This window comes from Oryctolagus cuniculus, chromosome 16 (genome assembly GCF_964237555.1).
Source record: "Oryctolagus cuniculus chromosome 16, mOryCun1.1, whole genome shotgun sequence".
Lineage (NCBI taxonomy): Eukaryota > Metazoa > Chordata > Mammalia > Lagomorpha > Leporidae > Oryctolagus > Oryctolagus cuniculus.
Genome location: NC_091447.1, coordinates 33,894,773 through 33,922,048, shown reverse-complemented (window position 1 = coordinate 33,922,048; position 27,276 = coordinate 33,894,773). Strand labels below are relative to the sequence as shown.

Here is a 27,276-nt window from a genome sequence, read left to right as displayed (position 1 = left end):
GGGGATCCTCTGCGCACGCGCAGGCCTAGGTTGCAGCACCTCCTGACTTCAGCCGATGCCTTCGTCGTCCCGCCCCTCCCCCGAAGCGACTCCGCGGCCGCCCGGCGCTGCAGGCCGCTCGCTCCACCCCCCGCAGCCGAGACTGCGGACTTCGTGACCCCGTCCTCCGGCCTGTGGGTGCCGGAGCCGCCCGGGACTGCGCAGCGCCCCGCGTGCCGGTGAGCGACCTCGGACGCGCATCCCCCGGGTCCCCCTCCGGAGCGGGCCGAGCGCCGGCGCCTCGGGCAGAGCCGGGCCTGGAGGAGGAGGTGGAGGAGGGGAGCCCCGGGGCAGCCGGGCCGCCGGGCGGATGTCGGGGAGCTGTCGCCTTTTCCCCGCACCCGGCCGCGGTCCGGGCCCCGCGCTCGGCCTGGACGCCGGTGCCCCGCAGCAGGAGTGGCCGAGGGCCCCTGGTTTCGCTGCGCGTTCCCGCCCGGCTGCGCGGGGCTTGTGTGGAACCTTTCAGAGTGGGCTGGGCGCTGCGTTTTGTTTGTGGAGCTTTCTGAACGGTGCAGGCGTCCTTCGGTGCCAAACCGTGTCGGAGCTAAGACCTGGGCCTAGCGCCGACGGGCTCGACCCACTTAAATTGCACGGAGTGCCCCGTGCGTGCCCCTGCAGGTTGACTCCGAGACTGTCATAAAAATGACATCCACAGAGGCACAGGGAGCAGCCGAGGGGGGCCTGGCACCCGTCTTTGGACCGACGCGTCCCCAGGAATGGAGGCAGTTCAGCCCAGCAGAAAAATCCAGCGGCGGAGGCAGAGTTGCCCAGTACCTGACAAACTCTGGCGCTCGCCCAAACACCTGACTGAAGGCGTCAGGCCAGGCAGCTGCCTTCCAACAGGAAACACGCCCCTGTCCAAGCCCCGGCTTTCCCTTGTCTTCCCCCTACAAGCCCTTGGCCAGGGATGCTCCCCACACCCTGCTGTGTTGGCTGGGATTCCAAAGCCAGCGACCCTGGGGTCCTAGTTTATCCAGCGTTCCAGAGCCCCAAGGTCACAGTGCGGGTGGGAGGTGGCGTCATTCACCCCAGACACCTGTGACTGGCAGGCGTCGGTGGGGCTGGGCGTCAATGTCACTGACCCAAACAATGCCTAGCTCCTAGGTCGTTATGTTCTAGAACTTGGGTGGACAGTATGTAGATTTTTTAAAATAGTGAAACAGAAAAATGAGTCACACTCTACACTTTTTAAGCTTGGAATGCTATATGTATGCATATCTGCATAATATGGGATCTTTTTGTTGAAAATGTTTAAGTGGTTACCAGAAATCTAAGGACTGAGGCAAGGATGGGAAGCATTGTGGATTTTGTTTATCACAAAGGGGTGTGAACCTTAAATAGTACTTTGAAGTTACCTGATGATGCATATAATTCCTCGTTGTCATCTGCCCAAAGCGATGTTTGCCTTTAATGACAATTAGTTTAAAGGTAGAATGTGTTTTGTTAAAACTAAAATGAAGCCTGCTTATTTCATTGCAGAGAAATCTAAAAGGTGTAGAACTTTGCCAAATGTTCCTGTTGTTTGAAAGCTCATTGTGTCCTCATAGTTTGTTAGGAAACCACGTCTGGACTTGGGAATGTCTCCGCTGTTTCAGACATTATTTTGATTGAATAGAATTCTGATCCAAACAGTGATTTGAACACTCTTAAAGTTTGTTCTGAACTAATTATTACAAATATCTCAGAGTTCTTGAGTTGTGCTTTTGTCGTGACGTTTACAGAAACATTTCCTTTTTTTCATTAGCCATGGGAAAGTCTCTTTCTCATTTGCCTTTGCATTCAAATAAAGAAGATGCTTTAGATGGAGTGCTGTCCACTGAAAGCATGAGGAATGGACTGGTTCATAACGAAGTCCACAATGAAGACGGCAGAAATGGAGATGTCTCTCAGTTTCCGTATGTGGAGTTTACAGGAAGAGATAGCGTCACTTGCCCCACTTGCCAAGGAACAGGAAGAATCCCTAGGGGTATGTGTTATTTTGCTGTTTTCTCCTTTAAATAATCCCAGACTCAAATAAAAGAAACCGATGGTTCTAAGCAACTCAGTTTTAGAAGACTATTGGAATTAAAGTTAAAACTTCTTATCGACTTCTTTGTCTTCAGTCAAAAGGACACATAGAAATAAACCTAAAAATATTGAACTTATTGAAGTGCCATGTAAACCACACCACTACCTCTAGTGTCTTTCCTTTCCCACTTGCCATCACACTGGATATGGCTCTTCACTGAAATCTCTTAGTCCTGTTTGGCTTCCGTAGAGTTCCTCTTATGGTTGCTTTACAGTATTTGCCATTAGAAGCAACGTAAGTGGGTGGTGACCTAACATTTTTAATTTGTTATCTGAACAATAAAATCTGATCATGCCCTAATTAGGTATTTCTAAAAGAAACTCCATGAAGAGGTGGTATATGAAGATGAGCCAAGTAAGAAAAAATAATAATAATCAGTTAGTAGTTTCTAAGAAAAGTTCATGGAAAATGGAATTAAAAGATGTTTTTATTTTGGTGCCCCAAATTTTTGAAATCTATGCACTATGATGTTCATGAAAGATGGATACTATTAGAAAACAACTTCAAAATTTTTTGTCCCAAAATAAATTTGTCTTTCAGTTATACTTTTTCCACAAATTCTTTCAAGTACCCTTATATCATAGGGAAGTCAGAAAGCAATATTCCCTTAGTTGCTGTCTGTAGCTACTTGAGAACCAAGGTCAATAGCAGAAATAATAAAAGTCTCTCGTGCTGTGCTCATTCTCTGCTTGGAAAGAGTGGATACTTGACCCTGGAGAGGCCCTGAGGAAAGAAGGGAAAAGTAAAGGTATAAGGTATGCCAGAGTCTATGGGAAATGCCTTCGATATTTCCATTTGCCCTAGCCAATGAATGTGATGGTTTTATCTTTGCACGAATAGTAGCTGTTAGACAATGAAAGAATTATGACAGTTGAAGGCAATAATGCACCAAGCCAGGAGGGCTACCTGCTTTAGCAACCTGTTTATAATGTTGAGGTATTAGTATGCTTTTTAGTAGCCTGGAAGTGGATTGTAAAATGTGAGAAATCAAGGATGACTTCACACTGCTTTTCATCTAAGCAACCGAAGGAACCGAGTCGAAGTTTATTAAAATGGAGAAAAGCAGTTTTGAGTTTGAGTGCTGGGGAGATCAGGGTCTCAACTGGACATGCCTGTTTGACATCTAAGTGGATGTGCTCAACAATTACAGAAAACATCTAGAATTCAAGTGCAAGCCTCACCTAGCAGCATCAGTACATAGAAGATACTTAAAGCTGAGCTGGGTGAGAGCATCAGACTCATCAGTTCTGTGCTTGAAACACAAAGAGCCTTTAGCATGAACTCTTGGATATCTCAGCATTTGGAGGTCAGTGACATGCAAAACAATTTGCAAAGGACACAGAAAGCACAGCTAGAGCAAGAGGAGGAAATCCCCGTGTCTGTGGTATTCTGAAAGATGAACAAAGTATCTCATGTAGAAAGAGAGATCAGCTGTTGGATGGATCAAGTAATGTGAGGGCTAGAAACTGACCATTGGATTTGGCGATGTGGAGACTGCTGAAGATCTTCAAAAGAGCAGTTTTGATCACTTGCAAAAGCATGGGTAACGTGTAGAAGGGGATCAGGGGCACATAGAAGATACACAGAAATAGCTTTTCTGAGGATTTTGCTCTGTAGAAAAAGGAGGGTCGAGGTAGTAGCTGAGGGGACTATGCGGTCATGAGAGGGATTTTCTTTTTTTAAGATGGAATAAATAATTTGTATACGGATGAGAATGATCCATAGAGAAAAACCTTGGTAATACATGAGACTACTATAAAGTATTGGTGCAACGTCTGTAAGTATGTAAAAGGGCCTGAGTTCTAGTGCACACGTGCAGAAGGCCGCTTTTCAAAAGCTCTGAACACAGGGACCTTATTCTTGGGAGTAAGAGAAGAGAGTTTGGATACAGAAGCAGTAGGAAATCTTTTAAAGACAATCCGAACATAATGATGCTCCCCACCCTACCCTCCCACCTCCTTCTTTATTTTTTCTTTAAATTTTTACAATGAGATATTTTCAATTTATGTTATAATCACCCACTTAGTCCTCTACTAAATAAAGAATTCAACAAGTAGTAAGCAGAAAAATCACTGTTCCTCAAGAGTATCTGTATAGATGCAATACTTGAAATTTGTTCACCTTATATAAATAAAAAAAATTTAAAAAGAAACCACTAAAAAAATGGAAGAACATTTGATTGTTATATTTGTAGTTAATATGAAGAGTAAACTTCTAATAAGATTAGAACATTGGTGTTTAAAAATCCATTTATCCATTAAAGCTAGACTGTAGCTCTTCCCAAGGAAGAAACCATGGGTTTTGACATGACCTTAACATGGACTGGGGTGTGCTCTACAAGGGCCCTGATAGGTTCACTATGGCGGGGGGGCTCTTGTACCTTGAGTTTCGCCGTATGTCAGTTTTGGTGTTTAACGGGAGTAGTGTAAGAACTTCTGTAGTGATTGAGGGTTAAAGAGGAGGTAAAGTCTTAATAGAAAACAGTGGAGTTGAAGGAAGGCTTGGCATATTCAGATCTGTTGAAACGTAGAACTTTTCTAGATTTTCGCCAGTGAAATAAAGAATGGAGCCCTCATTGCATGTACTATTTCTAACTAGCTGGACATCCAGGGATGAGAAAACAGTTTTCTGGAATGAGAAGAGAGCCAGATGGTATTCTGATTCTTCCAAACCAAATTGCAGAGAGACACCATTATGTTTTTATTTAATCTTGTTAATCAATTTCGAAACTTCTTTTACTTTTAGGACAAGAAAACCAGCTGGTGGCGTTGATTCCTTATAGTGACCAGAGATTGAGACCAAGAAGAACGTAAGTCACTATAAGAAAATGGCAGTATTTTTTGTTTTTTTTTTTTTGTTTTTTTCTGTGCTTCCGTATAAATATTCCAGTTAAAAGGAAAAATGCCGCAGGTTGTTGACTTATGCCATCCTATGCTTTGTGTCATTAGACGAGTCCTGACTGAGATAAGGCCTGGAGAGCAGCATGCTTTCTGTGTCTTCTCAAACCTGTTTATTAAAACGCATCCAGAATAGCAGTGGGCAGTGCACACATACATGCAGACATTAAAGGGGGGTGATGCGGTGTTCCCCACCAACCCCAGTGTAAAATGAGTATTCCAACCCTAATGTCAGCAAGGACCCAGATACGCTGAGCAGCTGTATTAAGATTCTGAAGTGAAGCAAAAAAGGAGTTCAAGTGTCCTAAGACAAATCATTCTCCCCTAAAGAACAGGACACCACTCAGTACTCCCAGCAGACACTTCCAAGAAAAACGTATGAAAATGGGGAGATCCTGCATGCTCTAGCTTTGTGAATACAAACAGATCATTGAGATCCACAAAGGAGCCTTAAAATCAGAAGGGACTGGACCATCCTGAGTCAGAGAACTTCACACAGACACTTCCTAAGGAAAAGAGTTGTTGAGAATGGCATCTAGTTCACACCGGACAGGGATTAGGAATGAATAGAAAAGCTTCATGTACTGGAACGATTATTTCAGAACTATGATCCACGTAAGGGTCATCTTTTTTAATGTTGTTTGTAACCACAAAGGTTGGAGCTCTTGATCATTGAGGCTACGAAGGCAACCCTGGCCCATTCCCACCACACAAAATGGAACCTTCTTTAAAAACAAAACTATATATATATATATATACATATATATATATATGTATATGTGTGTATGAGTATATATATATTTGAAAGGCAGAGCAACAGAGAGGCAGGGGAGAGAGAAAGAGATCTTCCATCTATTGATTTACTCCCCAGATAGCCACAACAGCCAGCTCTGGGCCAGGCCGAAGACAAGAACTGAGAATTCCATCTTGGTCTCCCACATGGCATCAGGGGCCCACATACCTTGGTGGTCATCATCTGTTTTCCCAGGCACATTAGCATGGAGCTGGATTGGAAGTAGAGCAGCTGGGATTCAAACCAGCACATCACAAGTGGTGGCTTAACCCGAAGTGCCACAGTGCTGGCCTCTGGAACCTTACTTTAAAAAGTACCAAAACTCTCCTTATTTAAATGTGAGCAACATGAAAAGATTGGAATAAATCGTTATACAAAGATACTTTTTGAAAATTTGAAGAAGGTGAATTCAGCAGAATGCTGACAGATGATGACAGCATGTGAAAACTGTAAAAGAAAGGGAACTACACGCCGTGATAGAAAAGCGCACATCAGAAGTTAAGCTCAGAACCGAGACAGGCAAACAGTGGGAGGATGTGAAAAGACAGTCTACAGACTCTTGAAAAAACTAGAAAAATGTTTTTTTCCTCAAAACTGGAAGAACACAAGTACAAACAGATACCCTGGAACCTACAGGAAGGAAAACAGAGGATCAAGAAGAGGAGGGAGAGGCCAGGGTTGTGTTGTAGTGGGTTAAGCCTGTGACACTGGCATCCCATTTGGGCACTGGTTTGAGTCCCAGCTGCTCCATTTCCAATCCAGCTCTCTGCTGATGTGCCTAGGAAAGCAGTGGAAGGTGGCTCCAGTGCTTGCCCCCCTGCACCTACACGGATTCTACCTGAACCAGCCCCAGCTGTTGCAGTCATCTGGGGAGTGAACCAGCAGATGGAAGATATCTCTGTGTCTGTCCGTCTGTCTCTAACTTTGCCTTTCAAATAAAATAAAATAATTCTTTAAAAAAGTATTGAAAATGCACACAAATTAATGAAAAAGTTTTGAGAGAAAAATGATCCAGAAGTCAAGGGAAATTGAACACATATATAATTGGAGCCCTAAAGAAGAAACTCAAAGGAATAAAACCGAATACTAAACATTTAAGAAAACTTGCCTGAAGTAAAAGAAGTTATGAACCTACATATTGAAAAAACCTGTTATCATTCTGAAAACAAAAAATTTGAAAATCCCTTTGCATGATAAGGCACAGAATCATTTATAAGGGGTAGAAAATTGGATTGACATGCTACTTGACCACAGTACTTCCATCAAGCAAGCAGTAGTGCTTAGTAATCATGGAAATAAACCAAGATGATATAAACAATCTGACCCTTCATTATGAAGTGTGTAGACAGATCTTAATGTGAAAGAAATTTAGGTAAATTCTTTTATAATCTGAGAGTGGGAAAACTTTTCCAGCTATGATTTAGAATCCATAAGTGATAAAGAAATAAATTTATCGAGCCGGCGCCGTGGCTCAATAGGCTAATCCTCCACCTTGCGGCACCGGCACACCGGGTTCTAGTCCCGGTCGGGGCGCCGGATTCTGTCCCGGTTGCCCCTCTTCCAGGCCAGCTCTCTGCTATGGCCAGGGAGTGCAGTGGAGGATGGCCCAGGTGCTTGGGCCCTGCACCCCATGGGAGACCAGGAAAAGCACCTGGCTCCTGGCTCCTGCCATCGGATCAGCGCGGTGCGCCGGCTGCAGCGGCGGCCATTGGAGGGTGATCCAACAGCAAAGGAAGACCTTTCTCTCTCTGTCTCTCTCTCTCACTGTCCACTCTGCCTGTCAAAAAAAAAAAAAAAAAAAAAAAAAAATTTATCAAAGTATAAACATTTACAGGATTAAAATCATTCCTTAACTGAAATCAAAATACATGTTGCAAACTCAAAAACAATGTTTCCAAATCATATCACAGAGGGCCAATATCCTTACTCCATATAGAACTTCAACATTTGAGAAAGAAGAGAGCAACTACCAAAAGAAAAAGAATAGTTTTGAACAACCAGTTACAAAAAAGAAATTCAATGAGCTTTAAAGCATGAAGAAACTACTCTCATACACTATTCCTGTCTATCAGATTGGCAAAAATAAAAAATTAACATATTTTGTCAACAGTACTAAGTGTAAAAAGCATACTCATATCCTGCTAGTGAATGGGAATTTGGCATCATTTAGCAAGTTTACATATATATTAGTCTTTGGTTCATGAACTCTACTTTAAAGAATTTATTCTATTGGGTGAGCATTGTGGCACACCAGGTTAAGCCACCACCTGCTACACTGGCATCCCATATGAAGCCCTGGCTTGAGTCCTGCCTGCTCTACTTCCAGCCCAGTGTCCTGCTAATGCACCTGGGAAAGCAGCAGAAGATGGCTCAAGTCCTTGGGTCTGTGCCACTCCCATGGGAGACCCAGGTAGAGTTCCAGACTCCTGGTTTTGGTCTGGCCCACTCTGGTGTTGTGGCCATTTTGGGAGTGAACCAGCAGTTAGTAGATCTTACTCTGTCTCTCATTTACTGTCAAATAAATAACTAAATCTTTAAAAAAAAAAAAGATCTTCAAAAAAATTAAGAATAGTTGTCAAATATAAAAATGACATTTGCACAAATTACTCATTTTGCTAAGGTTTGATTAACTAGCTAAAAGCAGTGTGGACAGGCCGGCGCCGCAGCTCACTGGGCTCATCCTCCGCCTTGCGGCACCGGCACTCCGGGTTCTAGTCCCGGTCGGGGCGCCGGATTCTGTCCCGGTTGCCCCTCTTCCAGGCCAGGGAGTGCAGTGGAGGATGGCCCAAGTGCTTGGGCCCTGCACCCCATGGGAGACCAGGAGAAGCACCCGGCTCCTGGCTTTAGATCAGCGCGGTGCACCGGCTGTGGTGGCCATTGGAGGGTGAACCAACGGCAAAGGAAGACCTTTCTCTCTGTCTCTCTCTCTCACTGTCCACTCTGCCTGTCAAAAAAAAAAAAAAAAAAAAAAAGGCAGTGTGGACAGCCAATAACAGAGGAAGGTGGGGTAAGCTGTGTTCCATGTACTGCGGCAGTGTAATGGAATCAGAAGGAGCTGCATTTTACTGCAGTGTGGTGGCCACAGCACATTAGTATTTGAAAACATTCTACCATACACACAGAAACAGTGAGATCTGTTACCTCCAAAATCTGAGGAAGCGTGGAAGACGAGTCAGGGAACCTGAATGTGTGTGTATTGTTTGGGCTCTAGAGCCGTGGAAGAGGGGATTTGAAAAAGTTAGGGGGAAAATGAAATTGAAAGATAATTTTGGTTCCAAAGTTTTGAAATCCATACATAGTTTTTGTTCATGATAAACACTTTCCATGGATTTTTGAAAACCCCTTGTAAATATGTTAAAAGGTTAATTAAAAAGAAAAGCAACTCCTAAAATGAAAAGGGAAACTAATGATACTAATTGTACATCAAGTTGGTAGTATAGAAACAGCTGTTAAGAGTTACGTGACTTGAAAACATTGTATTTTGACTGTCTTGGAGATACATTCTAAATGGCAGGTTACAACAGAGTTTAAAGTACATTCAGTAGCTGCATTGTTAGGAGTACTATTGGTGTAATTTTGAAATTTTCATACATAAAGCAAGTAAGTAGTTTGAATGCCATAGAAAAACACAAGATTTTCAACATAACTACAAAGAAATACGACAAATACATTGGGGTTTTCACTTCTGACCAAAATGGAATAACAGACTTATTTCCGATTGGAAATAACCAAAGATACCCAGACAAATCCATGAAACAATATTTTAAGACCCTGGACATTAGGCTGCAAAGGACAGGGATCCCCCAGAAAGGGAAAACGTGAGATAAGCCCTCGGGTTGAACCGCTTACTGTCTGTAGCAAGACTCCAGCCTACAGCACATGGAGCGGAACCCAGGCAGAGCTTAGCTTTCTGAGGAAATGGTGCTGGCTCCAGGCTCACAAGGTGACTGGAGTTAGGGAGCGGTGGGGGACACTGCTCTTTCAGTCTCAGTGCTGAATCCTGATCGACAGAAACAGGTGAGCAAAGGTCTGGGGAAGCACCACCTGCACAAGAGGGAACAGCCAGCGCTCACAGAGGACAGAAATACTTGTTTCCCAGAGTTTAGTGAAATTATAATATTTTGGCAACAACTTTGGCTATTTGTTTATAATTTAGAGTGGTTTTGGTGTGGTAGTTAGAAAATTACATATATTAATTGTTTTTTTCTGCATACTTTATTGTCATTTAATCCTCAGAATGAACCCATAGATTTTCAAATGGAAGAGTAAATTACCTTCAGTATCCCAGTTAGGAAATGGCAGAAGTAGAATTCAACCTCACTCTTCATATAGCACACAATCTTCATGACTTCATTAGTACTCTGTGACTCCCAGTATTCTGTTCCTGTCCATAGGACCCTAAGAATACCTGTTACTAATGCATTTTGTAACAAAGATCGATATACTTTGTATGTGAATTAGGCAGTTTTTCAATTTGGGATGAAATACTATATGGAATGTTATTTTATTGTCCCCACTGTGTATTATTATTGTTATTCATCTAAGAGGCAGAGACAGACACAGAGCTCCCCTGGCTAGTGCATTCCCCAAATGCCCACTAAGTCAGGCTGCAGTCAGGACCCAGGACCTCAGTCCAGCTCCCCCACATGGCTGGCAGAGAGCCATCTACTTGAGCTATTACTACTGCCTCCCAGGGTGAGCGCTAGCAGTAAGATGGAGTTGCAAGTCAAAGTTAGGAATCAAACCCAAGCACTCTGATATGGGATGCGGGCATCTTAACTGCTAGACCAAATGCACACACACAAAACCCCAATGTTATTTGTTATGGCTGTAAACTTGGTGCACAAAGAAATTTAGAACACTGATTTATATATTCACAATTGAAGTATAGTGATATCTAAAAATTCATTATTTTTTATTTTGATTTTTAGACTCTACCTTTTTAAAGGTGCTTTGTTGTACTGTAGGTACTATTATATATTTAAACTACCCATTAGGTAATCCAGTAGTGATCACTACCCTGCTTAGGCTGAGAGTGTTCAGAGAGTCTAAAAGCTGCTTTGTTTGCTCAAGATAACAGTGTGGACTTAGTACAGTGACTCAGCAAATTTTTGTTAGCTGCTTTTTAAAAAATAAACCATTTCCTCTCAGGCAACTTAACCTCAGAAATACTTTCAAAGCAACTGTAGGAGGCAATTTAATAGCTGTTGTGACGCATACAAAGATTAAATCCATTAAGGCATAGAAAGCACTTGATGTGAAAAAAAATTGCATGAAATACAAGGAAATGACAAATTAAATGACATGCAAGACTTAGACAAGAGAGGACTGTGTTCTTTCTGCAGAGGACTGTCTATTGGCAAGATCATGAAGTAATTTCTTGAAACTTTAGTTTTGAGAGTAACCTTGAAGAAAAAAGGAAGTTTTGATCAATGGAGATTGGAAAGAAATAAGTGAGATATGGAAGTGATATATTTCAGGAGAGAGAGAAACACGACAAAGGCAAATAAGGTTTTTTTTTTCCTTATATTTGCATAATATCACCTCTTCTTGATTAAAAAAGAAAAAAACTTGTAATGACATGTTCATTCAAAGCAGACTTGGCCAATATAAAACAGTATTCTACAAACTGAGTACGTAAATACTTTGGAATGATGAGATTCAGGAAGGAGATGAAAGCCAGTGAGATTGATGAGGCGTGTGTCACTGTGAGTTTGTGAGCCGGTGAGCCTTCCCTTCAGGGGCTCCTACAACAGCGACCTCACCTGGGAACACCTGCCTTAGTGACTGCCGGGGAAGACTGGGAAGGTCCTCAGCTTGTTCTTACATGGAGGCTCAGTTGGGAATCACGTCGAAAAATGTCCTATGGGTTCTAAGCTTGAAGACCTAGTCTCTAATGGGAGTTCATCTTTTACGGAGAGCATTTTAACACTTAATTGATTCAGACCCACCCTTGCCCAGTGCTTTCAGAATGTAAAGGTTAGAAAAATATGCATGTTTCCCTATTAGTGTAATATATAGCAGGAAAACTTTGAAAATATCTTCTCTGAATGATGCATTATTAAATTTTGAGGCACATGTATTTAAACACTCCTTTTCCTTTTTCAGAAAACTGTATGTGATGGCTTCTGTGTTTGTCTGTCTGCTCCTTTCTGGACTGGCTGTGTTTTTCCTGTTCCCTCGCTCTATCGACGTGAAATATATTGGCGTAAAATCAGCATATGTCAGTTATGATGTTCAAAAGCGTACAATATATTTAAATATCACAGTAAGTATAAATTTATACTAAAAGGTTTGATTTCATCCTTTTTTTGTTAAGCAGCATCATTGTCATACTTAGAGGATGCTTGTTAAATGTGACACTGGTCAGTTTGCTTTCTGTAAAGCTTTGCTGTATTGACTTTCTCTTCCATTTTTAGTTCTACTAAAAATGACAAGTAAGAAATAACTGGCAATTTTATGTCTGCAGAATCTTTTTTATCATTTGAAGATTCTTTAGAAGGGGAAATAATCATTTAATTGCTGGCAAAGAAAACAATTACAGTTTTGTTTTTGTTTTTTTTTTTTTTAAAGATTTATTTAGGCCGGCACCGTGGCTCACTAGGCTAATCCTCCGCCTACGACGCCAGCACCTGGGGTTCTAGTCCCGGTTGGGATCCAGATTCTGTCCTGGTTGCTTGTTTCCAGTCTAGCTCTCTGCTGTGGCCCAGGAAGGCAGTGGAGGATGGCCCAAGTCCTTGGGCCCTGCACTCCATGGGAGACCAGGAGAAGCACCTGGCTCCTGGCTTTGGATCAGTGCGGTGCGCCGGCCGCAGTGGCCATTGAAGGGTGAACCAACGGAAAAGGAAGACCTTTCTGCCTCTCTCTCTCACTGTCCACTCTGCCCGTCAAAAAAAAAAAAATTATTTATTTGAGAGGTAGAGTTACAGACAGTGAGAGGCAGAGAGAGAGAGAGGTCTTCCCTCCACTGGTTCACTCCATAAATGGCCACAATGGCTGAAACTAAGCAGGTCCGAAGCCAGGAGCCAAGAGCTTCTTCCGGGTCTCCCATGCTGGTGCAGGAGCCCTACCTCTTGGACTATCTTCTACTGCTTTCCCAGGTCATAGCAGAGAGCTAGATCAGTGGAGCAGCTGGAACTAGAACCAGCGCCCATGTGGGATGCTGGCACCACAGTCAGAGGATTAACCTTCTGTGCCACAGCGCTGGCCCCCTACAGTTTACTTTCCAACATCTGACTCTGAGTAGCTTCTAGCAAGGTGATAATGTAGTAGACTTGTTAGATGTTGTAAATGTATCGTTTTCATTTCCTTGCATCTTATGAAATACAGCTTTTGCTACATTTAACCTATCATTCCTTTATTGTACTTTAAGTACAATAAAGTACAAGTGACTGATTTCTCCAGTGTGAATTAACACATGTGAAAATTACCTCTGTGTTTCCTGTTTTTTAGAAAGTGTTGTGCGCCCTCCCCATTCCTGAAAACAAAAAACAAATAAAAACTTCAGAAAAGGTCTTCCACCTGTTTTACACGTTAACATATGCTTAAAAACAGCATCGTTTGCCAACAACTGCATGAGATAAAGACAGATATTAGCCATGCCATTGGTAATCAGGTGTGGGATGTGTCAGTGGCAGTGATCTGTTTGGAAGAAGATAGCGGACCTGGTGTTTTTCCTTGTAGAAGATAATGGTACCATTAAGGCTGAAGTAGAGATGCCTGTGGTTATGTTTGGGAGGAGGGCATTTGGAAGACAGCATGTTGAAGGGAATGAGATATTAAGGTGGAGTCACAGCCTACAATAAATATATATATAAGAAAGGTCAGGCTTCAGAAAGGTCATGGAAAATAGAATTAAAAGATTATTTTGGTGCAAACATTTTTAAATATGTGCATATGCTAGGTCTTCAAAAGGAGTACAGAAAAATACATAATCAAAAACCATACTTAGATTTCAGATATTGTTTGCATCCAAATAAACTTATCTTTTAACTGCATTTTTCATTAACTTTTTTTTTAATTTTACATAAGTTATACAAGTTTTATGTATTTTACATATACAGATTTAGGAACATAGTGATAGTTCCCTCCCTCCCACACATGCTCCAACCCTCCATCTCCCATTACCACTCTAAATTGTTATAGGTATCTACTTTGTTTACTTAATGATCATAAGATTAACCCTACACTAAGTAAAAGAGTTCAATAAATAATGTAAAAAAAAAAAAAAGAACCACTGTTCCTCAACAGAAGAGACAAGAGCTGTTAACAATCATTGAATCTCAAAATGTCGCTTTCACTCCAATACATTATATTTTAGGTACTCTATTAGTTATCCTTGATCAGGGAAAATATGATATCTGTCTTTTGGGGACTAGGTTGTTCACTAAATATAATGGTTTCCAGTTGCATCCATTTTATTGCAAAAGACAGGATTTCTTTTTTTTTTTTTTTTACATCTTGAGTAGTGCTCCATAATGTATATATATCATAATTTATTTATCCAGTCTTCATGATGAGTTGGCATCTGGGTTGATTCCATATTTTAGCTATTGTGAATTAAGCTGCAGTGAACATGAGGGTACAGATAACTCTTTCATATGCTGATTTGGTTTGGGTAATACATGAATGTTTTAAAGTACACTCATACATGTGAACAAAACATTCACAATACAATGCTAATTATACATCATTTCATATGTGTGGGAATTATTTTAGGATATTTTCCACTTTAACAGCTCTTTGGGACACAGAACATATTTTCCTTTGTGTACAATATTTAAAACAATGACTGGATTTTATGGACCTCCTTCAAAAGCCTGTTATAGATCAAGTACTATAAATAACTAGTAATAAATATAAAAAGCCATGTGACTTTGCCTTTAAAATACCAAAAAATGTATTTAAATGTGAATATCATATTTTATTTGAAAGAAGTATGGGAATCTTCCCACATTTTGGAATAATACCACTTAATTAAATTGAGAAACACCGAACATTAAGACACATTATTATTTAGGAGAGCATTGGGTTTAGCTAGACATTGAGTTAAGAGGCCAATAGGGTTTCTGTCAGTATTTTGAAGAACAGAATTATATTGCTTTTGTTTTTTAAATAAGTATAGCAGTACTTACTGTTTTTCAGTAACTCTGAGAATATAGAAGAAAAGCACTTTTTCCTACTACATGCTCACAACACAGATCACTCTTGTTACCCAAAATGTATGCAGTTTCTCCTCACCAGCAAGCAAGCAGCAGACGCCAGCCGGGCACCCTAATTCAATTCAGTTCTGACTCAGATCCCACCACACTGTCCCCACTTGAGGTGCAAGTCTGGGTTTACAGAACTCCTGACCCGCCGGCTACCCAGCTAGGGTTCTGACATCCCACTCCCTAGGTGCAGTTAATTCGCTAGATCAGCTCAGGCACTGCGGGAAATGCTGTATTTACTGGCTTATCATAAAGGATATGTTAAAGGATACAAAACAGCAGTCAGATGAAGAGTTAGGTGGGATGAAGTCTGGAAGGACTGAGTGCAGGAGCTTCTGTGTCCCTGGAATTGAGCGCAGCTCCCTCCTGGCTCACCTTCTTCAAGCTTCCGTGTGCTGGGGGGCGGGGGGGGTGTCCAGAGGCTCTCCAAATGCTGTCCTTTGGGGTTCTTAGGGGAACTTCATTGCATTAGCATGTTTGAAGCATGGACAATTGTGATTGGACAGAATGGGTGTAATCTCAAGCTGATAGCCTGGGGAAACCCAGCAAGACCTGTCTGTGCAGATTTTCCTGGGCCTCCCTGGGCAGCATTCTTTCCTTCAGGGGATGGAGCAGTTCCCTCTCTGAATCTGGGGTCTTATGATCCATCAGACAAGGTGAGTCAGAATTTCTCTGTGGCTGACTGTAAGAGAGAAAGGCCGGGAAAGACTCGAGTCTCTCTTTAGTTTCTGCGTTCCATCTTGAGGAAGAGAACCCTAGTTTCTATGGCCTGCCTTGAGGAGAAAAAGGAAACAGGTGAAAGGGAGGTAGGAGGTCTGAGGGATTTGCTTTCTGAGGCCTCATCATCTGCACCTTACAACAGAATATCTGGTTTCAGCACTGTTTTGAAGTTGCTGCAGGAAACAGACAAAAGACCAAACTTTCACCTTATTTTAGTGATTTAGGAAATGACAAAGGCTATGAGAAATAGGAACCAGAAACAAAAAGCAATATATCGACATAGATATCCCATAATACTGCAGTACTATTGTCTTTTGACTTATTAAAATATATGGTTATCATTATAAGACATTCAAAAACTCCTGTAACAAAGGCTCTTATTTCTGCCAGCTAGATCTTTAATGTGTGTGTTTTCCAAGTGTGCATGTACACATTCACACACAATGTACATTTACAAATGTAATCATATATTCTACAAGGACACCTCAAAAAGTTTATCGAAAATTGAATTACAAGGATACTATATTTTGGTGCAAAAAAATTGAATTCTGTGCATTTTTTCATGATACATATTTTCCATTAACTTTTCAAAAATTCATATTCTAATGAAAGTTGCAGACACTTCAGAAAAAGGCATGTAGGGTAGGCATTTGGCCTAATGGTTAAGACACTGGGTAAACATCCTAGTTGGACTAGCTGGGTTCCATACCCATCTCTGGCTACTAACTCCAGCTTCTTGCTAATGCCCACCCTAGGAGGCATTGGTGATGGTGATGGCTTTAGCTGTTGAGGTCCCTGCCACCTACATAGGAGACCTAGACTGAGTTCTGGGCTCTGGGCTCCAGGCTTTAGGCCAAGCCTGGAGTTGAGGGCATCATAGAGTGAACCAGTAGATGAGAGCTCTTTGTGTCTGTCTGTCCCTCTGCTTCTCAATTAAAAAAAAAAAATTGTACAAACATGATTTTCCTAAATCTCATTCCTCGGTTTGCATCGGAAGATCCATTGACCTCAAAGTAATAATCACTTTTCTACTGGTGTCTGGAAACAAAATTGATATAACTATTAATGACCAATTGGAGAAAGTGTTTGTATTTGTAAATAAAGGTTATTTCTGCTATGTTATGGCATATTTAAGGGCTTTGTTACATTTATAACTATAATCATTTAAATTTAAACATGATGATATTATTGCTGATCTCTGGCACTTTCATTTTTATCTTTTCTTAGTGACAAAGACTGTTTTTGCCCTACTTACACTGCATCTTTCATCTTTCCATATCTTTGTCCACATTCATATTAACTTAAACATTCACATGTCCAGTTTTTAAAGAATTGTTGAAAATATTTTGTAAACATTGTATGCTTCTTAGCATATTCACTTATCAATTCATTGTAGAAATCTTTTTTCATGATCTGGCCTAGAGTTAACCTATTCTTTTTGTTGGCTGTATAATAAATATTCCGTAAGAACTTGGTAAAACTTGTTCAGTCATTCTTTTTATGGATAGGCATTCATTTTATTTCCAGGAGCCTTTTCAAATGCTGCTGGAGAAGATTACTGTCTTAGACATCCTAACATTTCTATTTCTGTAGAATAGATGCTCAGAGTAAAATTGCCATGTCAAAGAATGCACATAATTTTTGTTTTTAGTGGTTGTTGCTAGATGACTTATCAAAATGACGATAGCACTTCATATGTTTGCCAGCAATGTAATTTGCCAGTTTTACAAGAATAGAATTTGTTTGCTTTCTACAAATTGAAGGATATAAAGCAATTTTCTATTTTTATTTAAATCAGCTTTTTCCTGAGTGTTAATGAATTTGAGAATTTTAAAATGTCTCTTGACCCATTAGGTTAGTACTTTTAAATTTGTTTATGCGTATTACAGATAACTATTGCTATCTACCTAACTACTTCTTTTGCAGCTTTCATATAATACCTGTTGATTTCGTTCATGTTATCTTTTGTTGTAGTCATTTTAGATATTTTATGGAATATATATTTCTTGATTTAACATTTTGTCTTATTTTCATACTCAGTTTTCTAAGCTAACTTGAGATAGTACTTGAGAGTTAGAAATCCAGGAGCAAATATTTGGCACAGTGGTTAAGACACTGCTTAGGATACCCACATCCCATAGCAGAGTGCCTCAGTTTGAGTACTGGTTCCAAGCCCAAGTCTGCCTTTCTGATAGTGCGCCTTCTGGGAGGCAGCAGGCAATGGCTCATGTAGCTCAGTCCCTTCCACTCATGTGGAAGACCCAGATTGAATTCCTGGCTTCCGGCCACTGGCTTTGGCCTGGCCCAGCCCTAGCTTTGCTGGCATTTGAGGATTTCTCTTTCTCTGTGTCTCCGTCCCCCCTCCTTTCAAATAAAAATTTTACGATATAGAAGCCTGTCTGTTACTTAAATATAGAAGTGGCATAAGCACATTCCTGTCTAACCAAACAGACTTCAGTGTATCCCATTTCTTCTCCTTGGGGAGCTGGTGTAAATCTCTGCTAGTAAATGAATTAAAAACCAGTCTCCTTAGGGCTGTGCTGTGGTGTAGCCGGTAAAGCTGCCACCTACAATGCTGGAATCTCATATGGGTACCAGTTCATGTCCTGGCTCTTCCACTCCCCATCCAGCTCCCTGCTAATGGTCTGCAAAAAGTATCAGACAATGGCCCAAATGCTTGGGCCCCTGCTACCCATGCAGGAGACCTGGAAGAAGCTCCTGGCTTTGTTCTGGCCCAGTCGTGCCTGTTGGCAGCCATCTGGGGAGTGAACCAGCAGATGGGAAGATCCTTCCTCTCTCTCCGTAACTCTCACTTCCAAACAAATAAGTAAATCTTTAAAAAAAAAAAATACCAATCTCTTTTAAACACAAAGTTAAGCACTTTTTAACACTTTAAATGCTCATCTTTGTAGTAATAGAATAGGAAATAGCTTACTAAAATAGTTATAGAGACATGTATATATGAGTGTTAGTATAATGGTAGATGAAATTTTAAAATTATTTCCACTGAACTTTGCTAGCTAAGGTCACAAATATGTTGTCTAATATTCATTTTTCCATATCCCTACACTGTATATTTTCTGCCTCTTGTTTACTGTGCATATTATACACATAGTACTCATGTACAACACCAAATAATCAGTACACTTAATGTTCTTGGAGGTTTTTGGTAATTCCTCCTGATAAAGGAAATATAGCCACAGCTGAAATCATTGTATTAATTTTGAATAATTTTTATACATATTCTCAAATAACTTGTATATATTCTGCCTCCTTTCTTTCACAGAATACACTAAATATAACGAACAATAACTACTATTCTGTGGAAGTTGAAAACATCACCGCTCAAGTTCAGTTTTCAAAAACGGTTATTGGAAAGGCACGCTTAAACAACATAACCAATATTGGACCACTTGATATGAAACAAGTAAGCCTCAGTCATGAAATACTTCGGATAAGTTAAATGAGTCTTGGCCTTGTATATCATGTAACTTGAGGGAGGTGGGAGATTCCCATTGATTTTGAAATGTTTCCTGTGCATGCATAAGAAAAAATCTTAAAATCAGGCTCATAAAAGGGAGAAATGTCTGATTCTTTGAAATTATGATATGTAATTAAAATGTTTGAGATTTTTCCTGTTGTCTTCTGATTCCCCTCACCCTGTATTTTTTGCCTTTCAGATTGATTATACAGTACCTACTGTTATAGCAGAGGAAATGAGTTATATGTAGTAAGTACTGACTTTTAATGTCTTTCTATTGCTAAGTAATAAACTATGTAGAATTAAGGTTAGAGACTATTTTTCTGTTTTTTTTAAATTTTCAAACTCATCAGTTAAGACCACGTTTTAAAATATTCCTTGCTCTCTGATTATCTCTGTTCCTTTTTCTATTCTCTTTCTCAACATATACAGTATTTTTATATGTCAACCTATAGACATAAAATTTGCTTGCTTTTTTGCATACTTTTCAGAATTAAGGTATGTATACCATGTCACTTTTTATTGTTGGTTGCTATGTTATAAGGAGGGTATTCTCATAGATTGTTGCATTTGTTGATATTTTAGTATACTAAAAATACTAATGTTATGCAATACTCATTGATTTCAAGTTTGGAAGCCTTTAAATTGGGTCTAAATGGTTAACTTGTTAATTAAAAAACATAATTTGTGATTTACATTATCTTGTGGTTTAACCCTGGATATAGAAACATTTACTAAAATTTTAAAAGATGAGCAAAATGTATAAGTAATTCGTAGCACCCCTTACTGCAGGGATATGCATGCATATGTGTTTTTAGAATAAGGAATAATGAGTCTGTCAGTCGTTTGGAGAAAACGTTTAGCCGATAGATGCTTGTTTATTACAAAAATAGCATCCTATTTTTAATATAAGAATTTTAAATGTATTAGGTAATAACATCAACATTTTAATTTCTTTAACAGTGATTTCTGCACGCTGTTATCCATCAAAGTGCATAACATAGTCCTCATGATGCAGTAAGTATGAATTCTTTTGAAAGCTATTTCTTGTGAAAAGTTTAGGTTTAATGCTGGCTTGTAGCATGCAGCGCATCTTTAGAAACACACTTGAGTGTTGTGAGGTCCAGTATTATCCCACTTTGCCAATGAGGACGTGGCTGCTCGGGAGGTAGTGAAGGTTCACAGGGCTGTAGTCAGCGCGGGTGTTACAAGAGCTCAGGAAAATGACAGGGGTGTGATTGCTGCTTTGGGACGTAAATGATCCTCACCAGTAATAAGGAGGAGGGCCGGGGTGTGGCACAGCAGGTTAAGCTGCTGCTTGCAGCACCAGCCTCCTCTGTCAGTTCCAGTTCAGGTCCTGGCACCTCTGCTTTCCATCCAGCTCACTGCCGAGGCGCCTGGGAAGCAGCAGCAGGTGACCCAAGTGCCTGGGCCCCTGCCACCCATGGCGTGACCAGGATGCAGCTCCTGGCTCCTGGCTTTTGGGCCTGGCCCAGCCCCGGGTGTTGCAGCCACTCGGGGAGTGACCCAGTGGATGGAAGATCTCTGTCTCTCCCTTTATCTGTTTGTCACTTGCCTTTCAAATAAATAAATGAATCTCTTATAAAATAGTAGAAGAAGTAATGTTACAGGTTAATAAATTGAGTATTATTTAAGGTGATAAAACACTGTTGGTTATAGTTTAGTTATTTTGGTGATTAACTGATTTTTAACTAATAATTTTCCTGTGCTAAGAAAACTGACTACTTTTAAAGATGTTATGACCTTTTCTGTTTTTAACTAAAGATAAGTATTTCTTTAAAATTATAGTTATTATTTATAATAAGTAGGACTAACTCAGCTAGCATTTGTGTATCTGGGAGAGAAAACTTTTCTAACAGGCGTATGTCCATAATATTAAGTTACCATTAATCAAATAATGTCTCCCAGGAGAGGATCTTTATGTGTTAAAATAGTCTTACTATGATAAAGGAGCAAATGATTGTATTCATTTGAGAGAGCACACTCCCATCCCCTGGTTCACTCCCCAAATGGCATCAGTAGCCTCCAGTTGGGAGCCAAGAGGTCACTCTGGGACTCCCATATGGGTAGCAGGAACCCAGTTATTTGATCGACCTCTGCTGCCTTCCCGCGACTACGTTATCACAAAGCTGCAATCAGGAGCAGCGCTGGGTGTCAGCCCCAGGCACTCCAGTGTGGGATGCCGGTGTATTAACCCTGAGACCAGACAAATGGCACCCTGAACATGTTTAATTAAATGTTTCTCCCCTTTTATTTTATTTTTAGAGTTACTGTCACAACAACATACTTCGGCCACTCTGAACAGATATCCCAGGAGAGGTACCAGTATGTTGACTGTGGAAGAAACACAACTTACCAGCTGGGGCAGTCTGAGTATCTAAATGTACTTCAGCCACAACAGTGAAAATGGAGAGATGCATCCTATTTCTGAACTCTCAGAGAGGAGGTACTTCCTAATAGGAGATCTTAAATTGAATAAGCCTAAAATTTACAATTACTTTAGGAGTACAGTTCCAAGTATGTAGGCTTGCAGTTACTGCAACTCTGCACTGTGTGTTTATGATATATTTGTACCAGGATCTTTTACTTGGGTCTAAATTTACTGACTGGTGTTCTCCCCATCCCCAAAGGGAAGAACTAAGATTCCCTGTGTTGTACAGTAAATAATTATTTTAAAATCATAGTTCTAATCAATAGCTCTACTGAAAGCAATTTTAGTGATGAACATTATTTGAGAAATTTGATTTTCTGAATGTTTTTATACAGCATTATTGAGAGCCTACTATTTGTGGCCCACTTTTAAAGAGTAGCCTTTTTTCCCTGTTTTATAAATAAATTCCCATTGTCACATGGCATTATTTTAACTACATGTATTTTAGCTTCTAGCTAAATGTCTTAGCTTTTCATTTGTTGAAATTCTACTCATTTGCATGTTTTTGTCAGTCTTATTTCAAGGTAATGATTGTATAACAAAATAACCTTTGCAAAATTCTATACCTAAAATTTAAAAAAATACTCTAAATAATGTGTTTTTCATATCTTTACATACTACAGTTTTGTGAAATTACCATGTGATTTTCAACATAGTCACTTAATGTACAGTACTGTAAATAGACTGCATGGCTTTTGTATAGCTTTAATAAATGTCAAATGAATGGCACAGATTCAAAATTAAAACAAGTTGCTCATAAAAGTGAATAAAATACTAAAATGAAATTCAGAAACCTATAGTGTGAATAGCTTCCAGTTATATCTTGGATCTGATATGAAATAGATTTGAAAAAATATTTTGATGCTCCATTTTTTAGTGTTACCTTTCCTACGAAAGCATGGTGTAGACACTTTTCACAACTCCTAGGTATCCGGTCATCAACTTCTGTGAATGTTTTAGAGGAAGAAATTATTTCTTTGACAGAAATTATTCAAGAAATCCTGTCATTAAATGATAGTGGCTACATCAAACTAATACTTTTAAAAATTTAATCACTTTGAGTATCACTTGGATATGATGCCTATAGCAATTACTTTTTTTAGTTTTCTACTTTTATTTTAATTTTATTTAAAATTGTTTTCAAGTGGAAACTTACCTTGCTGTTATTTATTTCTACCACTTTCTGTTTCATCTTTTTTCCTTTTCACTTACCAAGTTCTTATAAGAACTTGTTAAATACATGCCAGTAAGTGTAGGAGCTGAGTATGACACCAAAAAATAAATAAATAAATAAGTGTGGTTTGAGGTTCATTTCATGCTGTTACCAAATGACACAAGTCAGGTTTCCCTTCCCCTCACCCCCAAGTGCCTAACAAAAGTCTGAAACACAACCTGTTTTTCATTCTAATTCTCGCAGCTAGAAACAAGCCTCAGTGGCTTGTTTAATTCTGTCTTTAAATACACTGAGGTCCCCTCCTAGCTTTCATGTCATTTCTGCAGGTCTCCTGAGTGAACATTTTAAATGGGTGGTAAGTGCTTTTTATTTATTTATTTATTTTTTGGTTATGCTTGTTTTCCTTACTCCATTGCCAACTCAACCATCTTACTATTAAGCAGAAATCACCCCCTTTAAATGCGTTATGAACTTCTGGTCAAATGCAGTCTTTATTTTCATTTTTCTTCTGCTATGTTTCCTGACTCCACCCACTTTCCTGGAAACTGCACACACCTCTAATATGTTGATTCTGCTTGTGTATTTAAATCCTTTTCACTTCGTTTTCCCTCATCCTGACATGCTTTCTGTGTGTGATCTAGGGCCCCTTTCACCTCACAATTCTAGTCCTTCTACTTCAGAAACCAGCGGCATCCGTGCTGGGGCATCAAAGTCTGCCTCTCTCCAAATGACCCGACCAGCCACCCACCTAGTCTCACATGTATGACTCTAGTGTAAAATCACGCGTTAACGAAGTTTCAGCGTATCCTTTGTGTTTTGTTCCCGCTCTGTCTTCATGCCCCTTGTGCTTCCGAATCACCATTCACTGCTTCAGAATCAAACAGATTTTTGTCCTGGGCAGGCAGGAAAGTGGGTGAACATTTGCTTTTACTGACTCAATTTTGAATCTTTTAGTCAGCCTTTAAATTAAAAACCCTTTTTTTTACATCCAGTTTTAGTAGAATTGAGTCAGAAAAAAACTACAATTAAAAATATGTAGAAGATCAGTAACAGAGAAGATTGCCTGTGATTGCTTTCAGAGACAGTGAAGTAACCACCACGATGAACTTGGAACTAAACTAAACTTGGCTACAAATTAATAAAACTAGAAAAATAGATTCAGATGAAGCAAAAGTGTAGCCATAAAAAAAAAAAAATCTGAAAACAATGCGTGAAGCTTGTAGCTGTTTTTAGGAAAGAGTCCATCCAGTGTGATTTTGCACATGGAAGTAGGATAGGTAGACATGCATTTTCAACGTCATTCTCAGGCCTTGGTCTCAGAGGACACGGTAAACCGTTCTAGATGGTAAAGCGAATAACTGATACTTCAGGAATAACTTCCTGCTGAACTACACCTTGGCAGACTGACTGGTCAGCCCAACCAAATCCATCCTGTTAACCAGCCCCTGTGTGTTGGCAACTGTGTATCCACATCACTGGCATTTTAGAGTTCTGCCATGTGCTTTTCTTCCATGATTTCCCTCAGTCCTGTGGGGAAAGGGGGTCATGGGATCGTTGTCTTCTAGAAGAGGAAGGAGAACCAGGGAGAAGTTGAGGGGTTTTGCTTACAGACCACATATTTCATCAAGAATTTAGCTGGGGCCAGACCTAGTTTCTCTGTCTCCCACATCTGTTCTGTATCAAGTATTTGTCGGTCATGTGACAGCCCTGCCGACAGCTGACTCAGCAGGGATGAACCGGAGAAGTTCCATAGTCATAGTGACAATCAGAACTGCACTGATGGACTAGTATTTTAGTAGCTTAAAGTTGCTCTCAATTTAAATGGAAAATGAACATTTGTTAACACTTTGGAGCATACTCTATAGCTTAACTTTTCTGTTGAAATTTAGCATGTCATTCCTATAAAGATAAAACTGATACGTTGTGAGAGTAAATTATTTATAAATAATAGAGATTGGTGTATTTGAGATTTGAATAAGAATACTATGAAAACACCAGAAATCAGATAAATTGCTTGAAATTCCCACATGACCATCTGTACTGTGGTATGCAATATTTAAGTGAATGTAGTTGTTTTGTTTGTTTGTTTGCAGTTTTTCTGTGCCTTTTTGTTGTATTAGGCTACTGAGGTAATATTTTCTCTAAAATTCTTGACAAGAAAATAGAAGTTGCTTCAGAGCTTCAGGTTTTTAGTTTGGAAATGACAGCACAATGTTAAAATAGGAAGGAGGTGACTCTCAAAACACAGTAAAAGTAAACCTTAACCCAGTGAATCCTTTGGGGTTCTTGGGCTGTTACTGCAGTATAATTCTGAATATTCCATTAGAGGGCAAGGCCCTACCTCTCCCTCATTCTGTTCATTTGTTTTTTAAAGTTCTTAGAATAAACAGTTCTTTATATAATAACGATTTCTTATTTAAGAAAATAGTTTCAATTAAGTACTTTTTAAAAATGGAAATTTTTAAATGTACAAATGCATATCAGTCTTCTTCATTAGCAATATGTTAAATTTCTTAGTTTCTTAGGTTATAAGCCAAACGTTACTTGTCATAATGTCTTCGGGTAATAACTTTTAGCTCACAATGTCAGGAAGCAGTAGCTGCTTGACACAAGTACATCTAAGAGTAATTAGTTTTATTTCTCTATTTTGTAAAATCAGCTTTTAAATGAAATGTGTATCTTAAACTTTTATTTTAAATCAATAATGTTACATTTGAGATGGTGGGGTAAAATGACTGTTAAACATTATTTCTTTAAAAATATTTTTACATTAAAACACATTATTATTATTTGTGATGTATATGGATTAAAAATTTAACTCTATCTTCTCATTTCAAATAAACATTTTCACACTGGATTTTTGAGATTTATCCTTTATCTGGATAAAATAAAGTTATATAAAGTTAGGATAGGGATAAAATGTTAATTTCCATTTTTAAACTAGTAATATTATTTTTTAAACTAGTAATGTTATTATCTTTGTAATTCTTTAGCACAGGCTCTAAATTGAAGGATAGAATGTGGTCTGTATTTGACCCTAAAAATGTTACATAAATTGATTTAACAAATAGATGCCAAGTTTTTCATAGCTAAATGTAACTCTTCTCAAGGAAGTTGTTGCCTTCTGTTTAATTACATTAATTGAAATGTATTTAAGAGAAATGTTTTCAGCATATTTTATATACTAAAAAACAAAAAGGATTAGTATTGGGCCAATGGCCAAAAGGTAATATTACTACCATGTAGACTGTCACAGTTCAAATTGTCCCACTTCCCCCAGAATTTTAGAAACTAGAAGTCTGGGAGATATTGTATCAGCTATAGTTGGGTGATTCTAAGTGCTGTAAGTACTTTTCCTGTCTAATTATTGTGTGAGATAGAACAAGTGCCAAGTTGCAAAACATACAGAATTGCATTATAAAATGGTTAATATTAGGCATAAAATACCAGCAAGCCATGCCTTCTGTGTTTTGTCTTATATTTTCTTTTATAACTAAAAAAGATTTTGAAGATGATTTGAAATGCTTGCTAACTTGACCCCTTGGTCAGACATTTGAATCCTGATATTACTAGATTCTAACCCTTGACTCTAATTGTGGATTAAAGAGTAATAAAGAATCTGAAAGTGTGTGTGGACATTTACTCTTTGTTTCTGTTATGAAGAGGACTCCATTATGGCACAATGATTAACTTGCAGAGTTGAGCAGTTCTGTAATGGTTAACTATTATTGCTGTTCATGTAACAAAACATGCTTATGACAGTAGTAAACGAATAGAAATGCCCCCACGATGCTATTTTTTTAATTCAGTTGTAACTGTTACTCTGGTAGTTGTGTATGACAAAATAAAATTTGTCAAATTTTAGCATGAAAAATAAAGTTTGTATTAGTGAAGTATCTCGATTATGCTTTTGAAATTCGCTTTCCATCCACAAGGCGTGTTCACACTGAAAGTGCAGCTTTCCCTCTGAAGTCCTCACTCCCTCACCTGACTTCAGCGTGGCATCTCTGCTTCTCTTGCTTCCATCCTCTTCGCTTCCAGTTGGTTCTCAAATACTGGCCCTTCTAGCCAGGGAAAGCCTCAGAAGCCTATCCCGTACTTGAAGTCTCCCTTGGAATTACTCCCGAGTGGGCTTCCGAAAGAGCCCAAGTCCTGGCTGGTGATGAGAACCTTTCATTATCTGAGCACAACGGAAATTACAATCTTATTTTTCACTGCGCTCACCATGACTTTGCCATTCCTTGAAACCGGTGTTTTCCTTTATCCCTTTGTTCATTCTGTTCCTTTTTTCATAGAAAATTATTGTTTCTATCTCCCCATCCTATCTTTCTCAGTGCCCCTCATGTGTGCTACCCCTCACTCCCTCTCACATCCAATATTAGTCAAATGTGATTTTTTTTCCAAATGAGCATTTTTAAAGGAATTGCCTAATTACAAATATTT

General features: G+C 39.4%; 1 protein-coding gene across 1 annotated transcript; it reads left to right on the top strand.

The window, feature by feature from the left end:
- Nucleotides 1-26,726, top strand: TMEM106B (transmembrane protein 106B). The gene is made up of 8 exons (XM_002713776.5): nucleotides 1-218; nucleotides 1,784-2,005; nucleotides 4,853-4,916; nucleotides 11,906-12,065; nucleotides 19,013-19,153; nucleotides 19,407-19,456; nucleotides 20,171-20,224; nucleotides 21,494-26,726. Exons 2-8 carry the CDS (start codon nucleotides 1,786-1,788, stop codon nucleotides 21,630-21,632), a joined length of 828 nt encoding a protein of 275 aa, XP_002713822.1. The 5' UTR covers nucleotides 1-218; nucleotides 1,784-1,785; the 3' UTR covers nucleotides 21,633-26,726.
- The last annotated feature ends 550 nt before the right edge of the window (nucleotides 26,727-27,276 follow it).

Excerpts from the sequence above, each read along its gene's own strand:
- TMEM106B (XM_002713776.5), top strand. The coding sequence starts at position 1,786 with ATGGGAAAGTCTCTTTCTCATTTGCCTTTGCATTCAAATAAAGAAGAT. Across the intron at positions 2,006-4,852 it reads AACAGGAAGAATCCCTAGGG|GACAAGAAAACCAGCTGGTG; the intron begins GTATGTGTTATT and ends TTTTACTTTTAG. Across the intron at positions 4,917-11,905 it reads AGATTGAGACCAAGAAGAAC|AAAACTGTATGTGATGGCTT; the intron begins GTAAGTCACTAT and ends TTCCTTTTTCAG.